The sequence below is a fragment of the Temnothorax longispinosus genome, chromosome 7, assembly GCF_030848805.1.
Source record: "Temnothorax longispinosus isolate EJ_2023e chromosome 7, Tlon_JGU_v1, whole genome shotgun sequence".
Taxonomy (NCBI): Eukaryota; Metazoa; Arthropoda; class Insecta; order Hymenoptera; family Formicidae; genus Temnothorax; species Temnothorax longispinosus.
The window spans coordinates 3,357,479-3,370,886 of NC_092364.1; the positions used below are offsets into that span (position 1 = coordinate 3,357,479).

The 13,408-nt window shown below is 45.3% G+C and overlaps 1 protein-coding gene across 3 annotated transcripts in view; it reads left to right on the plus strand.

Annotated features, from left to right (window-relative positions):
- Positions 1-13,408, plus strand: part of Snf4agamma (SNF4/AMP-activated protein kinase gamma subunit) — a 49,588-nt gene that overhangs the window by 7,297 nt on the left and 28,883 nt on the right. For all 3 annotated transcript variants that reach the window (XM_071784576.1, XM_071784577.1, XM_071784575.1), the window contains exons 2-6: positions 1,371-2,099; positions 2,746-3,359; positions 8,506-8,593; positions 8,891-9,228; positions 9,484-9,705. In XM_071784576.1, coding sequence (XP_071640677.1) covers positions 1,379-2,099; positions 2,746-3,359; positions 8,506-8,593; positions 8,891-9,228; positions 9,484-9,705 — 1,983 coding nt within the window. In that variant the 5' untranslated portion in view covers positions 1,371-1,378. The remainder of the gene's footprint in view (positions 1-1,370; positions 2,100-2,745; positions 3,360-8,505; positions 8,594-8,890; positions 9,229-9,483; positions 9,706-13,408) is intronic.

A 13,408-nucleotide genomic window follows, 5' to 3' on the forward strand; every position in this document is an offset into this window, starting at 1 on the left:
ATGTTTATTTGGTAAATATATGATATAAAGTATATAATATATTATAATATATAACATATAATATCTGGTTTTTTGACGAGAGATTTATAATTTGACATTTTTCTATTAAAAACGACATTTGCGAAAATAGAAAAAATGTCAAATTATAAATCGACCAATATTTGACCAATATTTGACAAAAGGTTAATAATTATATTTGACGTTTTTCTATTTTCGCACTATTTTCCATTATTATCGCGAAGAAATTCCATTATTAACGCAGCGAAATCGCGATCGTGCCAAGCGGAGGAGATTCGGTTATTATCAGATTTTTGTAGAAATATATATAGAGAGGGGATGTAATAGTGCGGCATATACGTCGTGACAATAATTGTCGCGGTAACTCCAGTAGCGGATTTCCCAGTTTTATACATTGTTTTCGTGACATTTTGCCGCGTGGCGTGTGATAAGACCCAGCGGTGAATTTCCTCCGTGATACTTCCGAGATAAGACGTCGATATAAAATCGCGTTTATCGGCACTCCACGGGACCATTGTACCACGACAATACCGTTTTTAATTCTGCTTTTCACTTTTCTACGCGTAGGGACAAAGGGACGAAGAAAATCTTACCTAAAATTAAAAGTTAGAAACAAAAGTATTTAATTATCTTCCTCTCTTTCCCTTCCTCTCTTCTTTCTCTCTTACTTTCTCTCTTTTGTTTTCTCTCCTTCGCTCGAGAATCGCGAGAGTCGGAGAGAAAATTTATCAACGATAAAGCGATTTTTTTCTCAACTTCGGTCGCTCGCTCGCTCGCTCGCTCGCGCGAGAGGTTTCACATGATCTGTCACGTGTCTACGTCTGCCAGGCCGCTCGGATCGGGTCCACGAGCCGAATAGCGTTTTACGTCACGCGCCAGCACGCGGTAAACAAGCAATTCGCGCACGACGGAGGCCTGGCGTCCGGCCAAAGAGCCGCTAAAGTTCCATCCGCTATTCCTCTTCGTCTTACGCGATTTTACGTACAATGCGCTTGGTTCGTGACTCGCAGACGCTGCTCACGCCGGTCGCCCCGAATCGGATCGCGCTTCGCGATGCAATTATTTTAATTGCTCCGCTTCTCGCAATTCGGTGCACACCCTCGGGATGTGCTCTCGGATGTGATCTCGGAGAGAAACTATAGACGATGCGTGTGTGTGTATATGGAATAAACGCTATGTCGCTGGCGCATTGCGGTAAGCGGTAGGTACGCGCTCTATTTCGCCGATCGCGCATCGACGACGCGACGTAGCTATAGCGTACGTACGTGTGTGTGTGTATGGGGAAACTACTATGAGAGGCGGGAGAAGCCGACCTTGCGCGCGGGAGCGATAATTCTCGCCTTCTCTTTCAGCTTCCTCGATGGAGGGCACCGGTAACGACAAGCAGAACGAGTCGGACGAGTGCGACGTAAACGGGGACAATAGGAAGCGGGATGACGACGATTCGACCGGGCAGGAGGACGTCGAGCGTAAGATGAAGGCGGAGGACAAGCGCGAGTCCTTGGAGAACATGAATCTGAAGAACGAGATGAAGACGCTGAAGAAGACGCTGTCGGCCGACGACGAGGAGGCCGACGAGGAGGACGAGGGGAGCAAGGGGTCCGTCGACGAGGAGGAGCGCAAGGAGGCGCGGACCGGCGCGGGCGAGAAGAAGGAGCAGGAGCTGTCGTCCAGCGACAGCACGTCCACCAGCACCACCGACGACGAGTCCGAGACGAGTTCGGAGGACAAGACGGAGCCGTCCAAGCCGGAAACGGCCCCGACGACGCAAACGGAAGTGACTTCGCGGGAGGAGACTTCGAAGGAGGGCACGTCCAAAACCGAGGACACGACGGACGACAGCGATATCGAGGATGATCTGGTCTCGGCGATCAATTACAATACCATCACGTCCTTGGCGGCGCTCAAGGATATGTTACAGTCCTCCGGGGAGGATTCCGACGGAGTGGACAGTTTCTTTCACCATTATTTCCTGTCGCATGTAAACCGACTGCCGTCGAGGAACCAGACGCACAGCCCGTATCCCTGGGGTAGGAGATTGTCGGAGTGCCGGGAGGAGGACGAGTACGAGACCGAGGAAGGTAAGAGAAAGCGTTCTCTCTCTTTGTTATTATCACGAGTCCACGAGGAGAGTTAATTACCCCCGGATCGAACCCGGATTCCGGCGGACAATTACCGAGAAAAGCGTGCGCGGTTACGAAATATAAGCTATTGCGAGGAGCTCGTCCAATGAGAGCTAAGATTAGCTTAGCGTGCTCGCGTTTGGCAACGCGCGGCGCGAAAAGTCACTCCACTTAGGTAACGATCGCTTAAACGTATTTAGAGCGCGTTTCTCTCCTGTTTCTCCTCTCTGGAGCCTCGAGATACGATCCTTGACCGTTTACGAGAACGTGATCGCCCTTGATACATGAAATATCAAAATGTTCGCCATGTTATTTATTCCGCGCGTTTCCTTAGTCGCGTTACGATGAGTATTTATAATTTGACATTTTTCTATTCTTGCAAACGTTGCTTTTAATAATTTAACGGCAACGATCGCGACCGTTTTATCGACGCGCAATAATCTTGTCGCGTCGTCATGAATTTTCCGACGATCCAACGGGGTCACAGACGCGCCTTTGTGCCACTCCTCGACCTTGGGGGCTCCACGCGTGAATCGGATAAACGGAGAGCCTTGTCGCGTTTCCATGGCGTTGCAGAAGCCTATATCTTTGATGACTTTTGCAGGGAAGAACGTCGATAGCCCGAGCGTCGACAGCAAGAAGGACACGTCGAAGGCGCAGATCGAGAAGACCGACAGCGTTTCCTCGAAAACGTCGAAGGCGTCGAGCCCGTCGTCCTCGGAGAATTCCAGTTCGGAGAAGATCGACGAGAAGTCTCTGGCGACGTCCAGCGTGTCGGACGCGAAGCCACCGTCGCCGTCGTTAACGGCGACAACGACGACGACGACGATGACGGCGATGACGACGACGACGACGATGACGACAACGGGCGCGACCGCGGCGACGACGACGACGACGACGACGGTCGCGACGTCAGTCGGTAGATTCACCACGTCCACCGTGACGTCGCCGACGTCGACGACGAAGCCTCCGCTACGAAGGCGACATACCACCGGCCCGGGCATGACCTTCCCTGCTACCGATCCCCCTTCGTATTCCGCTAGCATGACTTTTTCGAGGACCAGCCCGTTGCCCAGCCCGCATTTCGACAAGCGGTTCTTCGACAGCAGCCTGATCGAGATGAAGAGCCAGGCGAGCAGTACCAGCACCCTCGATTACGACTCCACGGACGAGGTGTGGGTGCGCAGGATGGATTTCTTGCAGGAGAGGAAACGGCGGGTGAGTGAGCTATTATCTCGAGTATTAACCCGGGCGATATTAACCCGGGACGCGTCGACAATTTTGCCGCTTAATCGAATACGACTAAAGTTTAATCAACTGCCGTAACTATCCGATATTGCAACAATATCGCGTTGTTCGTGTTGGAGAAGTAGAAAAATCTTCCTGAGTAAATTTGCTGCTAAATTAAAGTAGTATAATAGAAACAAAGGTCTCGTTACGGCGAAATAATTTGCGAATTGAGAGAAACTACACTTAGCAAATAAAATTAGTTTCTTTCCAATTCTTTTTTTGCCATCAATATGTTATACGGTATGTATTTAAAAAAAGAAAGCATTTTTAAATGAAACTCGAAATGTGTAATTGCTCAAATGAATTGGACATTTGAAATATCCGAGCACGAAAATATTTTATAAAGAGCGACTGTCGCTCTAAAATTATCGAGCCAATATTACTTGATAATATAATTCATTTATTGATAAAAAATGCAAAAAAGCATCTTTTTTAACACACCGTGTACTCAATTGATGTAATGTGCACAAAATGTGCTGTGCCGACAAACTTTGGCCGTTTTTTTTTTTTTTCGAGGAGAACACTGGCCTTCAGTCGAACGGAATCGTGCCGTTTTCGTACGTTGTCCCTTTAAGGATCGGAGAACCAACGACATGTGGACAATCGCGCCTCGTCGGCGTCGGCGTTCCATTTGCCCCGTCTATAATTGCACCAATTAACCAATTGCCGCGTAGTAGAAGCGGTCCCGTAAATTTGTTTACAGCGATCCCCCAGCCGGTCGATTCTTGCGAAAGCGGATCGCACGAAGTAATCCCATCGTTTATTCGCGAATCGCTCATTGTTTCCTCCTCGATTGCGCCACGATTATTCGTCAGTTGTACGTCAACAAAACGAAATTGGATTCTTTGTCGTCATTGTCGTCGTGTTTGCGCGCGTGGCGTTTCTCCGGGCAGTGTTTTATTAAAATACGCTTATTAAAACGCTCGGTGATACGTACGCGTCGTTATTATTGCACAATGTGTTAAAAAATTCGTGTAGTCCTGAATATTTTCTCGACGGTATTGTTCGTTTGTCGGTCTACCTCTTTTCCTCTTTTTTTTCCACTCAGTGCGTCATTGTGCCTGCTGGGTAAGGTTCTTGCATTTTTATAAGCGCGTTCCTTTTGCATGTCGAGTAGCACAGATCGTGAAATCATCATTGCGAAGATATTCGCTATTGGAGCGCGTAGCTTCCGTAAGTAGCAGGACAAAAACTTGATCGCACATATTAAAAAGAAAAATATCGATTGCAAAGAGAAAACTTGAAGACTCTTCTGCTTCTTCTACTCTTTCTTCTTTCTCTCTTCCGAAAGTGGATTATCTTGACGAGTTGGCGTAACAAAGTTCCTTCCCGAAGGAACAATCGACGAAGAAACGGAGTCGAATACAGGAAATATAACGATTGCGAATTTCCGATTATTTTCGCGGATAGACGCAAGTGATTTTCGCACGATCGTTTGATTGTTTTATTTCCGTGGCCGTTTGAGAGTGACGAAGGGAAAGACTGGATCATGTGTTTCTAAATGTCGTATCGTCTGCCCCAGATCTCCCGATGCGGCTCTACAACGTCTCACGGAAGGGGTGAGGCGAACTGGTACAAGGCTTCCTTTAAGCTCTATCGATTTACTCGAAAGAGAAATTATTACCGATACTCGCGATGGAGAGGTCCTATGACGAATAGACAGTTTGATGTGTTCAGTCCACCGGTCCTCGTGCGTGTCCTCGCCCATAGGAAATATTGGAACAATATTAATTGGAACAACGGAGCGCACTCGAACGTCTTACGTCAAAGCTCGGACACTATTTTCTACGTTTTTCCCGCGGGATTCGCTGTGTATACATTTCTGTCGCTTTCGTCATTTCGGTTCGCTGTGCATACACTTCGCGATTCTACCGATTTTTTAAGAGAAATTTCTTGATTTATTAAAAATAGACACATTTCGATTCGTGTATCGATATCGATCTTCTGCGTCTGCAGTTTAATTTAATATTAAATTTCTTAGTAAAAAAGAGAGAGAAAGAAAGAAGTTCTACAATCTTATCGGATCTGAGCGATATGAAAACAACAGTCACCTCGCGTTGTGTAACGTGAGAAAAATATTAATTGAATGGAAATTAACATAATTTTTTTACGTCGCATTCCAATTTTAACGCATAATTTATTAATGCGGAAAACGCGGAGACCTGCTTATCGTCCATTGCTATTTTTGTTGTTGATACCGTTTTGTTGTTAACCGTAAATTTTTATTGCTTTTAACAGTGAAAACATTATTTCCCAACGCTCCGCGCTATTTTTAAACAAAAAATAGATACATTTTTTTCTTTGAGCACGATAATGTACACTGAATAATTTTTTGCGTTTTACAATCTATTATAAAAGTTATCATTTCTCGTAACGTGTTAATTAATTTATTTTATATGATATAAGAACTAAGTGATAATACACGTGTATAAATATCAAATTTGAAGATAAGGAATGATTTCACGTTTTATGATTTCACTGTCAAAGAGCGCATCGCTTTCGCAAAGTTGTACAAACTCAATGAATATTTATATCGTGTTTTTGAGCAAACTAAAATGCGCGGATTACACGAGATTCTGTTTGCGAGATTATCGCGGTACAATCGTAAATCTAAAGTACCTCCGAATTAAATTGTTATGCAGCAATTAAACACATGTTAATCCTACTTGATTAATGATTAATGATTAATAATAATCCAAATGATTCTTTACTCTTTACTTTTATCTGACCAGAATTTGAGTCGACGGCGCAAACAGAAATTTGCGTTAATTCAATCAAAGAAATATATGTGTAATACGTATTCTCACTTTGTTATGCAATGTAACTTTAGGAAACTTCGATAAAGAAAATTAGAAAAATAAAATAAATAAAACTAACAAGTAAAAGATAAAGATATGAGGGAAAAGTGATATTTAGTTTAGCAGAGATACGTCCATATTGTCGCTACTGATAATTGATGTTATACTTCCGCTGTGTAACGGTGCGACTATAGGCGGCAGAACTATAACGATAAGAGCTTTTCACGTGTAAGAAAACAAGCTAGCCGTATCGCGATAAAATTCGATAAAAATAGGTCGCCACGCGGATGATGCACGGAATTATCCTCGATAACATCGGCGATAACGTCGTTATATGACGATTGTCATATTATTATATCGCGCCATCAATAAAGAAAGAGAAACGAACGCGTCGTGGAGAATCCTCGAGATGCCGTCAGTCAGCACTGAGATCTTGATAAGGCGCAAATCTATATTGCAAATTTTCCAAAAACGCCGCTTTAAAGATTAACTCATATTGCATCGCGATTTTCTTCATTCAGTATGAACATGACAAACATGTGTCTATCTGTATTTAATTATTAACGTATTGTTGTATTTAATCGTTGGACAACGGCAATGCATTGAAGAAAGATCAACTCGAAGACGTGTGACGCTCGAGGAAGATCTCTGTTCTGCGCGGAACGTAATCCCTCATTGGCGAATTTTGATAAGGATTTGATGGACGTATAGCAGACGCGCTTGAGAACGTCGTCGGGGATGATAATTGCGGCTAGTCGCAAGTGCGGCGTGATAAAGAGGCGGCGTTTACCGGCGAGGCGAGCCGATGACCGTCGCTCGAAGAAGAATCGTTATCGCGATAACGAGTTGCGAGAAGATAGTAGTCGCGAGATATACTAGGTATCCTCGCTGCCCGCGATAATCTTGCCATTCGGGGTCGAAATCTCGATGGACGCGCGATATCCGCGGGATGAACGCTTGGGAGACGCGCCGTTTTCGACTCGACGACCGTGAGAGGATGTCGGTGTCCCTCGGGAAAGTGCGCAAGTACTCCCTGGTGCCGTATCTGGACCGTTGCCCGGAGTATCACGGGACTTATAAGGTATTCCGCGAGAGATATATTCCCCCTTGCCCGTGCAGTCGTGCAAAGTTAATACGTCTAATCTCGCTCGCGCGGCTTAGCTGATATATCCCGCGTCAGCTCCGACGAGAGACGAGGGGCTCTTTAACGAGGAAGGAGAGATGGAGAGAGGAAGCTGGAGATGAGAACCTCCCGAAGGTCGCCATCCTGTCGCGCCCTTCTTCGATCTCGTCTCCTATTGTTGCTCCGCGGGATTTCACGTGAATGCGTATATAACGAACGGCCACGCGGGGCGCCCTATCAATATCCCCTTTTGTGCGCTAAGCAGCTTGTTATTTCGCAATTATATACCTCAGCGACCCGTCGTTACGCTAACAAAAGTATTTTTTCGAAAAATGTTGTTGCGCAGACACAAACGCGGGAATTATACTGAAAAATCTCTTTCCCGAGATTCTGCGTTTCAAGCATCTTCTTTTTTCCCGTGAAAAAAGCTTCATGAATAAAAATATCGACGCCGCATGCAAATCTAGAGAGAGAGAGAGATAACGCAGCGGTTCTGTAAAAACGAGAATTACTAATCGCTTTAAAGCAAAGTCTTAATTTTTTTTCTCGATAGAGGCTGAGACAATTACGGCATTGACGTATTGCAGCTGACGAAGTATATGATTCACGATCTGTCGTACGGGGCGCGATATGCAGTTCGGACCAAGTAACGGAATAAAAATAGAATTTAGACTTGCAAATGTTAAAACGTACTCTAGGAGCCGCGAGCGCGAAGCGAAATGATCGTATACGCGCTCTGTTCGTTGGACATTTTCCAGAGTGGGATCTCCCCTTGGACGAATTCCAAAGATATTATTATTATTATGTAATTGGATACGCTTATCTTGATTATCTCTCTTTTTTTTTTCTCAACGCTCGAATAAATCAATGTGAAATTTCGCCGCGCGGACGTAATATCGGCGCGTTGCACCTCGTCGACGAGACTAAATATAAGAATGTGTATACGTAAATATATAATTGCGGCAATTGTGCGCTATCGCGTGCGATTAAACAGCGATATCTAATCGCCGCGTCTGCGTCGTCTTCGGCTTCGCGGCTTATAATGATTCTCACGAACCGCTAGAGTTATACGAAGGAATCCCTAGTCGGTTTCGGGGATTTCGTGCGGACAATTCGATCGATCGTCTTTTATAAAGCACTTTCTTCCTTTCAGGAGCTTGGCTCGCAACCACTACCAACGATCGTGACCGAGGACACGGATAATTCCGGGCATGTTTCTCAAGGTCACAGGCCACGAGCAGGTGAGTTGGTAATTGACGATCGTGTATGCGGTCGTTAAATTTTCTTCTCTTCCGGGGCACGCGAAACTTATATTCGCGTTTTGCAAGCCAGATCCGTATCGTATAATTATTCGTTTATCTGTTAACGGGAAAAATAAATTCTTTCTGATACACAGCAAAGTGGTTTACGCAAGTATAAGAGAGCGGTAATTGCTACGTCGAGCGAAATACCTGCTGCCAGATATATATTTATTTGCATAAAGTTAGTTAAGTGTTAAGTGATCAAATAAAATATTTATGAAATAATTTGACTTGCAGATACGTGGGGTTCGCACTCGAAGACAATCAAAAAGTCGTCTTACGGGAGCGCACCTAGCTCTGGAAAATCGACGCCCCTTCCGCAGCCGGCCGAGCCGTCGAGCTCGTCGAGTTCCGGCAAGGGCGGTCGAAAGACTTCCGGCACCCGGTCCGGTTCCACCAGTCGCAGTAATAGTCGCAGTAATAGCGCGGAACGTCGTAAAAGCGGCGGTGGTACGGATGACACCGCCAGCCCCACGAGAAAGCCGGCGCTCTTCGACGCTTTCAGACCGAGGAGCAAGTCGGACGCTAGCAAGAGGAAGCCCAGTATTATAGCTAATATGAAAAGTGCCGTTCAGGTACAAATAACAGAACGATATACGCATTAATTGTAAAGATGATATATGCATGATTATAACATAATGATTAAATTTTATAAAATTCTGTAAAATAGTTTTGAAAAATTTATATCCATTTTACGTCTGGTTTCAATTACGATATCAATAGAAGATTGAAGGAAAAGATCTGTACACATTAGAGAGTTTCATATACATTTTTATTACGTGCACAATATATTGTAACATTATTAATTTCTTTATTATATGATTGTCCAGCATTCCTTGCACAGAGGATCGCACGGAAGCTCGTCGGTAGATGTACATACGGAGAAGGAGCATCATAGAGAAAGCCAGAAGGAACAAAAGGAGAATAAGGAGCAGGGAAGCGGACGGCCTAGGGCTGGATCGGAAAGCAGCAGGAATCCTGTGAGCAAAGTCATGGATCTCATTAGGCACAGGAGCCACAGTGCCTTGAGCGCGGAGGACAAGCGGAAAGCGGTAAGCGGCCCTCTACATTTACCGTCGACACGCCAGCAGCAGTGATCGCATTTATACTCGTTTATTAATTCAACGGTATCGAAAAATATTTCGAATTACGTTTAACGAAACGCAGTAGACGTTCCATCTGGATACGCCGTGCAATCTGGATATACCGGACAGATTCGCGTATCAGTGTCGATTAAAAAATGCCAGAGTTGTATTTCTACTGGCATTTAACGTAACATTGTTTATGTGCCTAGGTTGTTATTTAGCCTTCGAATTTATATTTAATTTTTTACATGTGTCAAACGCAGATATCAAGCTGTTGGAGTAAACCTTTAAGTCGTGTTGCGAAGACTATAATCTAGGTAGAATCTACGTATCGTTCGGGCATTGTCATCGGCGGTGCGTCTGGAATCCGCTTTAGTAAAGGTAGACGTCTTTTTTACCACGTGCATATATATTGAGAGTAGGCAAGTGCGTTTTCTACCTTCTCACGGTTCGATTCTCATCTCGGGAGGAAATTTATTACCTATCAAGCTTGCGCGCTGAATAATAACATATCGTGTCGTCAAATGACGCAACGTGTAATTACAATTGCAATTAGATATATAACTGAGAAGAATCGTGATTCACGAACGCGCGAGCGTTGCGTTAAAGGCGCATCACCGGTGAATCGAGACACGCGTCATTTTTCATCATTGATAGTCACAAAGCTGTCGAAGATAACGTTAAAGAAAATCTTATTACACGCTTTATGAACATATATTTATAAGGGAGCGTTATTCTAGTTCAGATACTTTTACGGCCGAACTACGTTCCATGAATACAGTTAAAGGAATCTTACATAAGGAGGGGTACATATGTTTTTGGAAAATTAAAGTAAAATACAAAACAGGATGGATCGACTTCCGTTTAATCTTGTTTACGCTCGAGCCGTGTTTACTGCTTAAAGTCATTGAAGGTAATCAACGTGATTTATACGTCGTACACTTTGGAAATTTTAATCTTGTTTACCTTCGATAGTGCTTCAAATAGTGAGAGCAGGTAAAGGACCAACTAGCTAAAAATTATGAATCTATTCTTATATCTGCCCTGTATATAGCTTTCCCTTTTCGGTGGAGCGCGTAACATTATTTTCTTCCTCTTTGCTCATCATCTTTGCTTTGTTCAGGACACGTGCTGGCGTAATTCGGCCGTTAAGATCTATGATAGAAATATCTTCCGGCGATAGAGGATACATTTATTCGCTCAAGACGATTAACGTGACACATAAAAGCGCCCATACGGAGCTCCTGTAACATCTGCTCAAGTAATTATCGCAAGCGAGAAAGACGTCTCCCGTTCACGCGTTATATACGAATGACTCGGCGTGATCGGCGATCGCGGGCTCGCGACGGTTCCTCGGGAACAGGTGTTGCCTCGGTGCTCGCGATAGAGCCCAAAGCCCAACGCGTGCAGTCGAGCACGGTCGCTGCTAGTGGGAGGTAGCGCTTTTCGTACGTGTACGCGTGTCGCAGGCGGAGAAAGAGACGGGGAAAGAAAGCGAGTGAGACGTGACACGTTTCTCACCCAGTGACTTGCCGCTTGTTTGCGACGTCGAATATGTAAAAGGGAAAAAAAGGAAAGAAAAAGAAGCGCGCGAACCCGTCACTTTCGCGATAGTGCGTGCGTATATGTACCTGTTCGCGGACCGCAGAAATTCGCAGGGGTGATCGATCAACGTCAATTAGTTATTAGAATAATCGTGAGAGAGAAAGAGAGAGAGAGTGTTGTTTGGCGAACGAATTAATTATTTTCTCGCGAATGAAGGAACCGAGGAGATCGTTGCCGATCTCTTTCGAGGAAAGCTCTTCCGATTAACAAATTAAAGCCGACCTCCCGACACGTATTTAAATCGCGAACGCGATTCGCAGAAACGTTTCTCCCGCGTTGCGTTTCAAGATATCGGATATCGCGCCTTCGGAATTGCCGAAGCAGATTCCGAAGGTGGTATAGACGTGCGAAGAAGAGAACCCTCTCGAGAAAGATACGCGCGGAATCCGAAAAAGATTTACGACTCCCGCCTCTTCGGGTTTGTCGGCGCGACCTAGATGAGGCTGCGATCCTCTCGCCCGTTCAAGTTACTCCTCTTCTCACAAGACGCTTCAGTGTCAACGTCGGGTTACCAACAATACCAAAATTTGCAATGGAAAAATCTCGGCCTGTTTACGGCACGCTTCTCAAATCGTGATAACAGAGAGCGTTCGCGCTCTGCCGACTATCTCGGATAAACACCACGTGTTGGAATTCCGTCGCGTTGACCGACGCGTGGAAAGGAAAAGGAATCTTTCTTGGAACAAAAAAAAAACAACTAAAATTCCATGTACGGCGTCAAGTGCGTTGTCGTTTGTCTTTCGCGCTGTGTTAAACGCAGAATAACAAGGGATTAATTGATAGTAAGATTTATTTCCGTCGATTCAACCTTTTATCTTTCTGTAATTTTAAGAATTAGAAAAAGATGAAAAGTAAGTTAAACGGTGATTAAATTTAATCTACATTGATAGAAATGGACATTAGAGAGAGAGTTACAATTGAATTACATAAATTGTTGTTAGAATTGTTGTTGAAAATTGTTTGAAATTATTAGACTAAAAAAAATAACGATCGTAGAAGGAAAGATTGAAAAGGGAAGAAAGAGAACGACGTCGCTCGCGAGTGTTTACGAGGTGCTTCAATGTGCGTTGCACCTGCGGCATATGGGTCACATTGTTTTAGTAATCGGTCTTTTTATCGCGCAGACAACGCGACACGACGCGTTACGTCGCAGGCCGTGGGACTAATTACCTCCGCGTTTCGAGGCGCGTTAAGCTCAAATCAGACTAGCGGCTCGCGGCCGCGACTGCGATTGCGATTTCGTCTCTTGACCAATGAGAAATGTCCGAATTGCCAGCAGCTTCTTTCTCATTGGTCAAGGGACGAAATCGCAATCGCAGTCGCGGCCGCGAGCCGCTAGTCTGATTTGGGCTTTACGAGATCTCGAGGGCGCGGAAAGGGCGAAGAGCTTTCGTCGACGCGGTTCGCGATCGCGCCTTTACTCGTTTCTCCGACGTGGCGGGTCTTACGTAAAAAAAAAGCGCGTGCCTGTAATTAGGAAATTACCAACGAACCGCGCCGTGTTCCGTTGACTTCGACGGCGTAAGAGGACGACGACCGACGCGGCTGTGACGATCGGTTATGCGGATCGGCGGCGGCGAGTCCAGCCGGTCCAGTGGTGGCGGATAAGCGGAGGATTGCCAGAAGATATGTCTTCGTACTTCCGGTGGATAAAGAGCGGGAAGAAGGACGACGCGTTCGGCGCGTCGAAGCCGAGGAGCCGCTCCTTGGACGCCAAGAGCCTCGAGGCGTCCGGCATTCGGCTGATTTTGCAAAACGTACTTATAGATTCGATCCTTATTACATCTGAATATCTCTAAACGATGCCCTTAACGCGACGGTCGCTTGCGTACTTATTATATTCCCGATATCCGATTCCCGGAGGCGGTTTCGCGCGAAAATTGCACGCCGCTGTTGATTGAGATATCGCAAGCGGAAATGCGTAGATTGTCCAGAATCTAGATTGAAAGGAATCTAGATTGAAAGGGATCTAGATTGAGAGGAAACGTACGAATGTACGAAAGACCCGAGCGTTCGAGCGCGTCGTCGAGACTCGGGAAGAGAGTGTCATTTCGCGATAGGATGA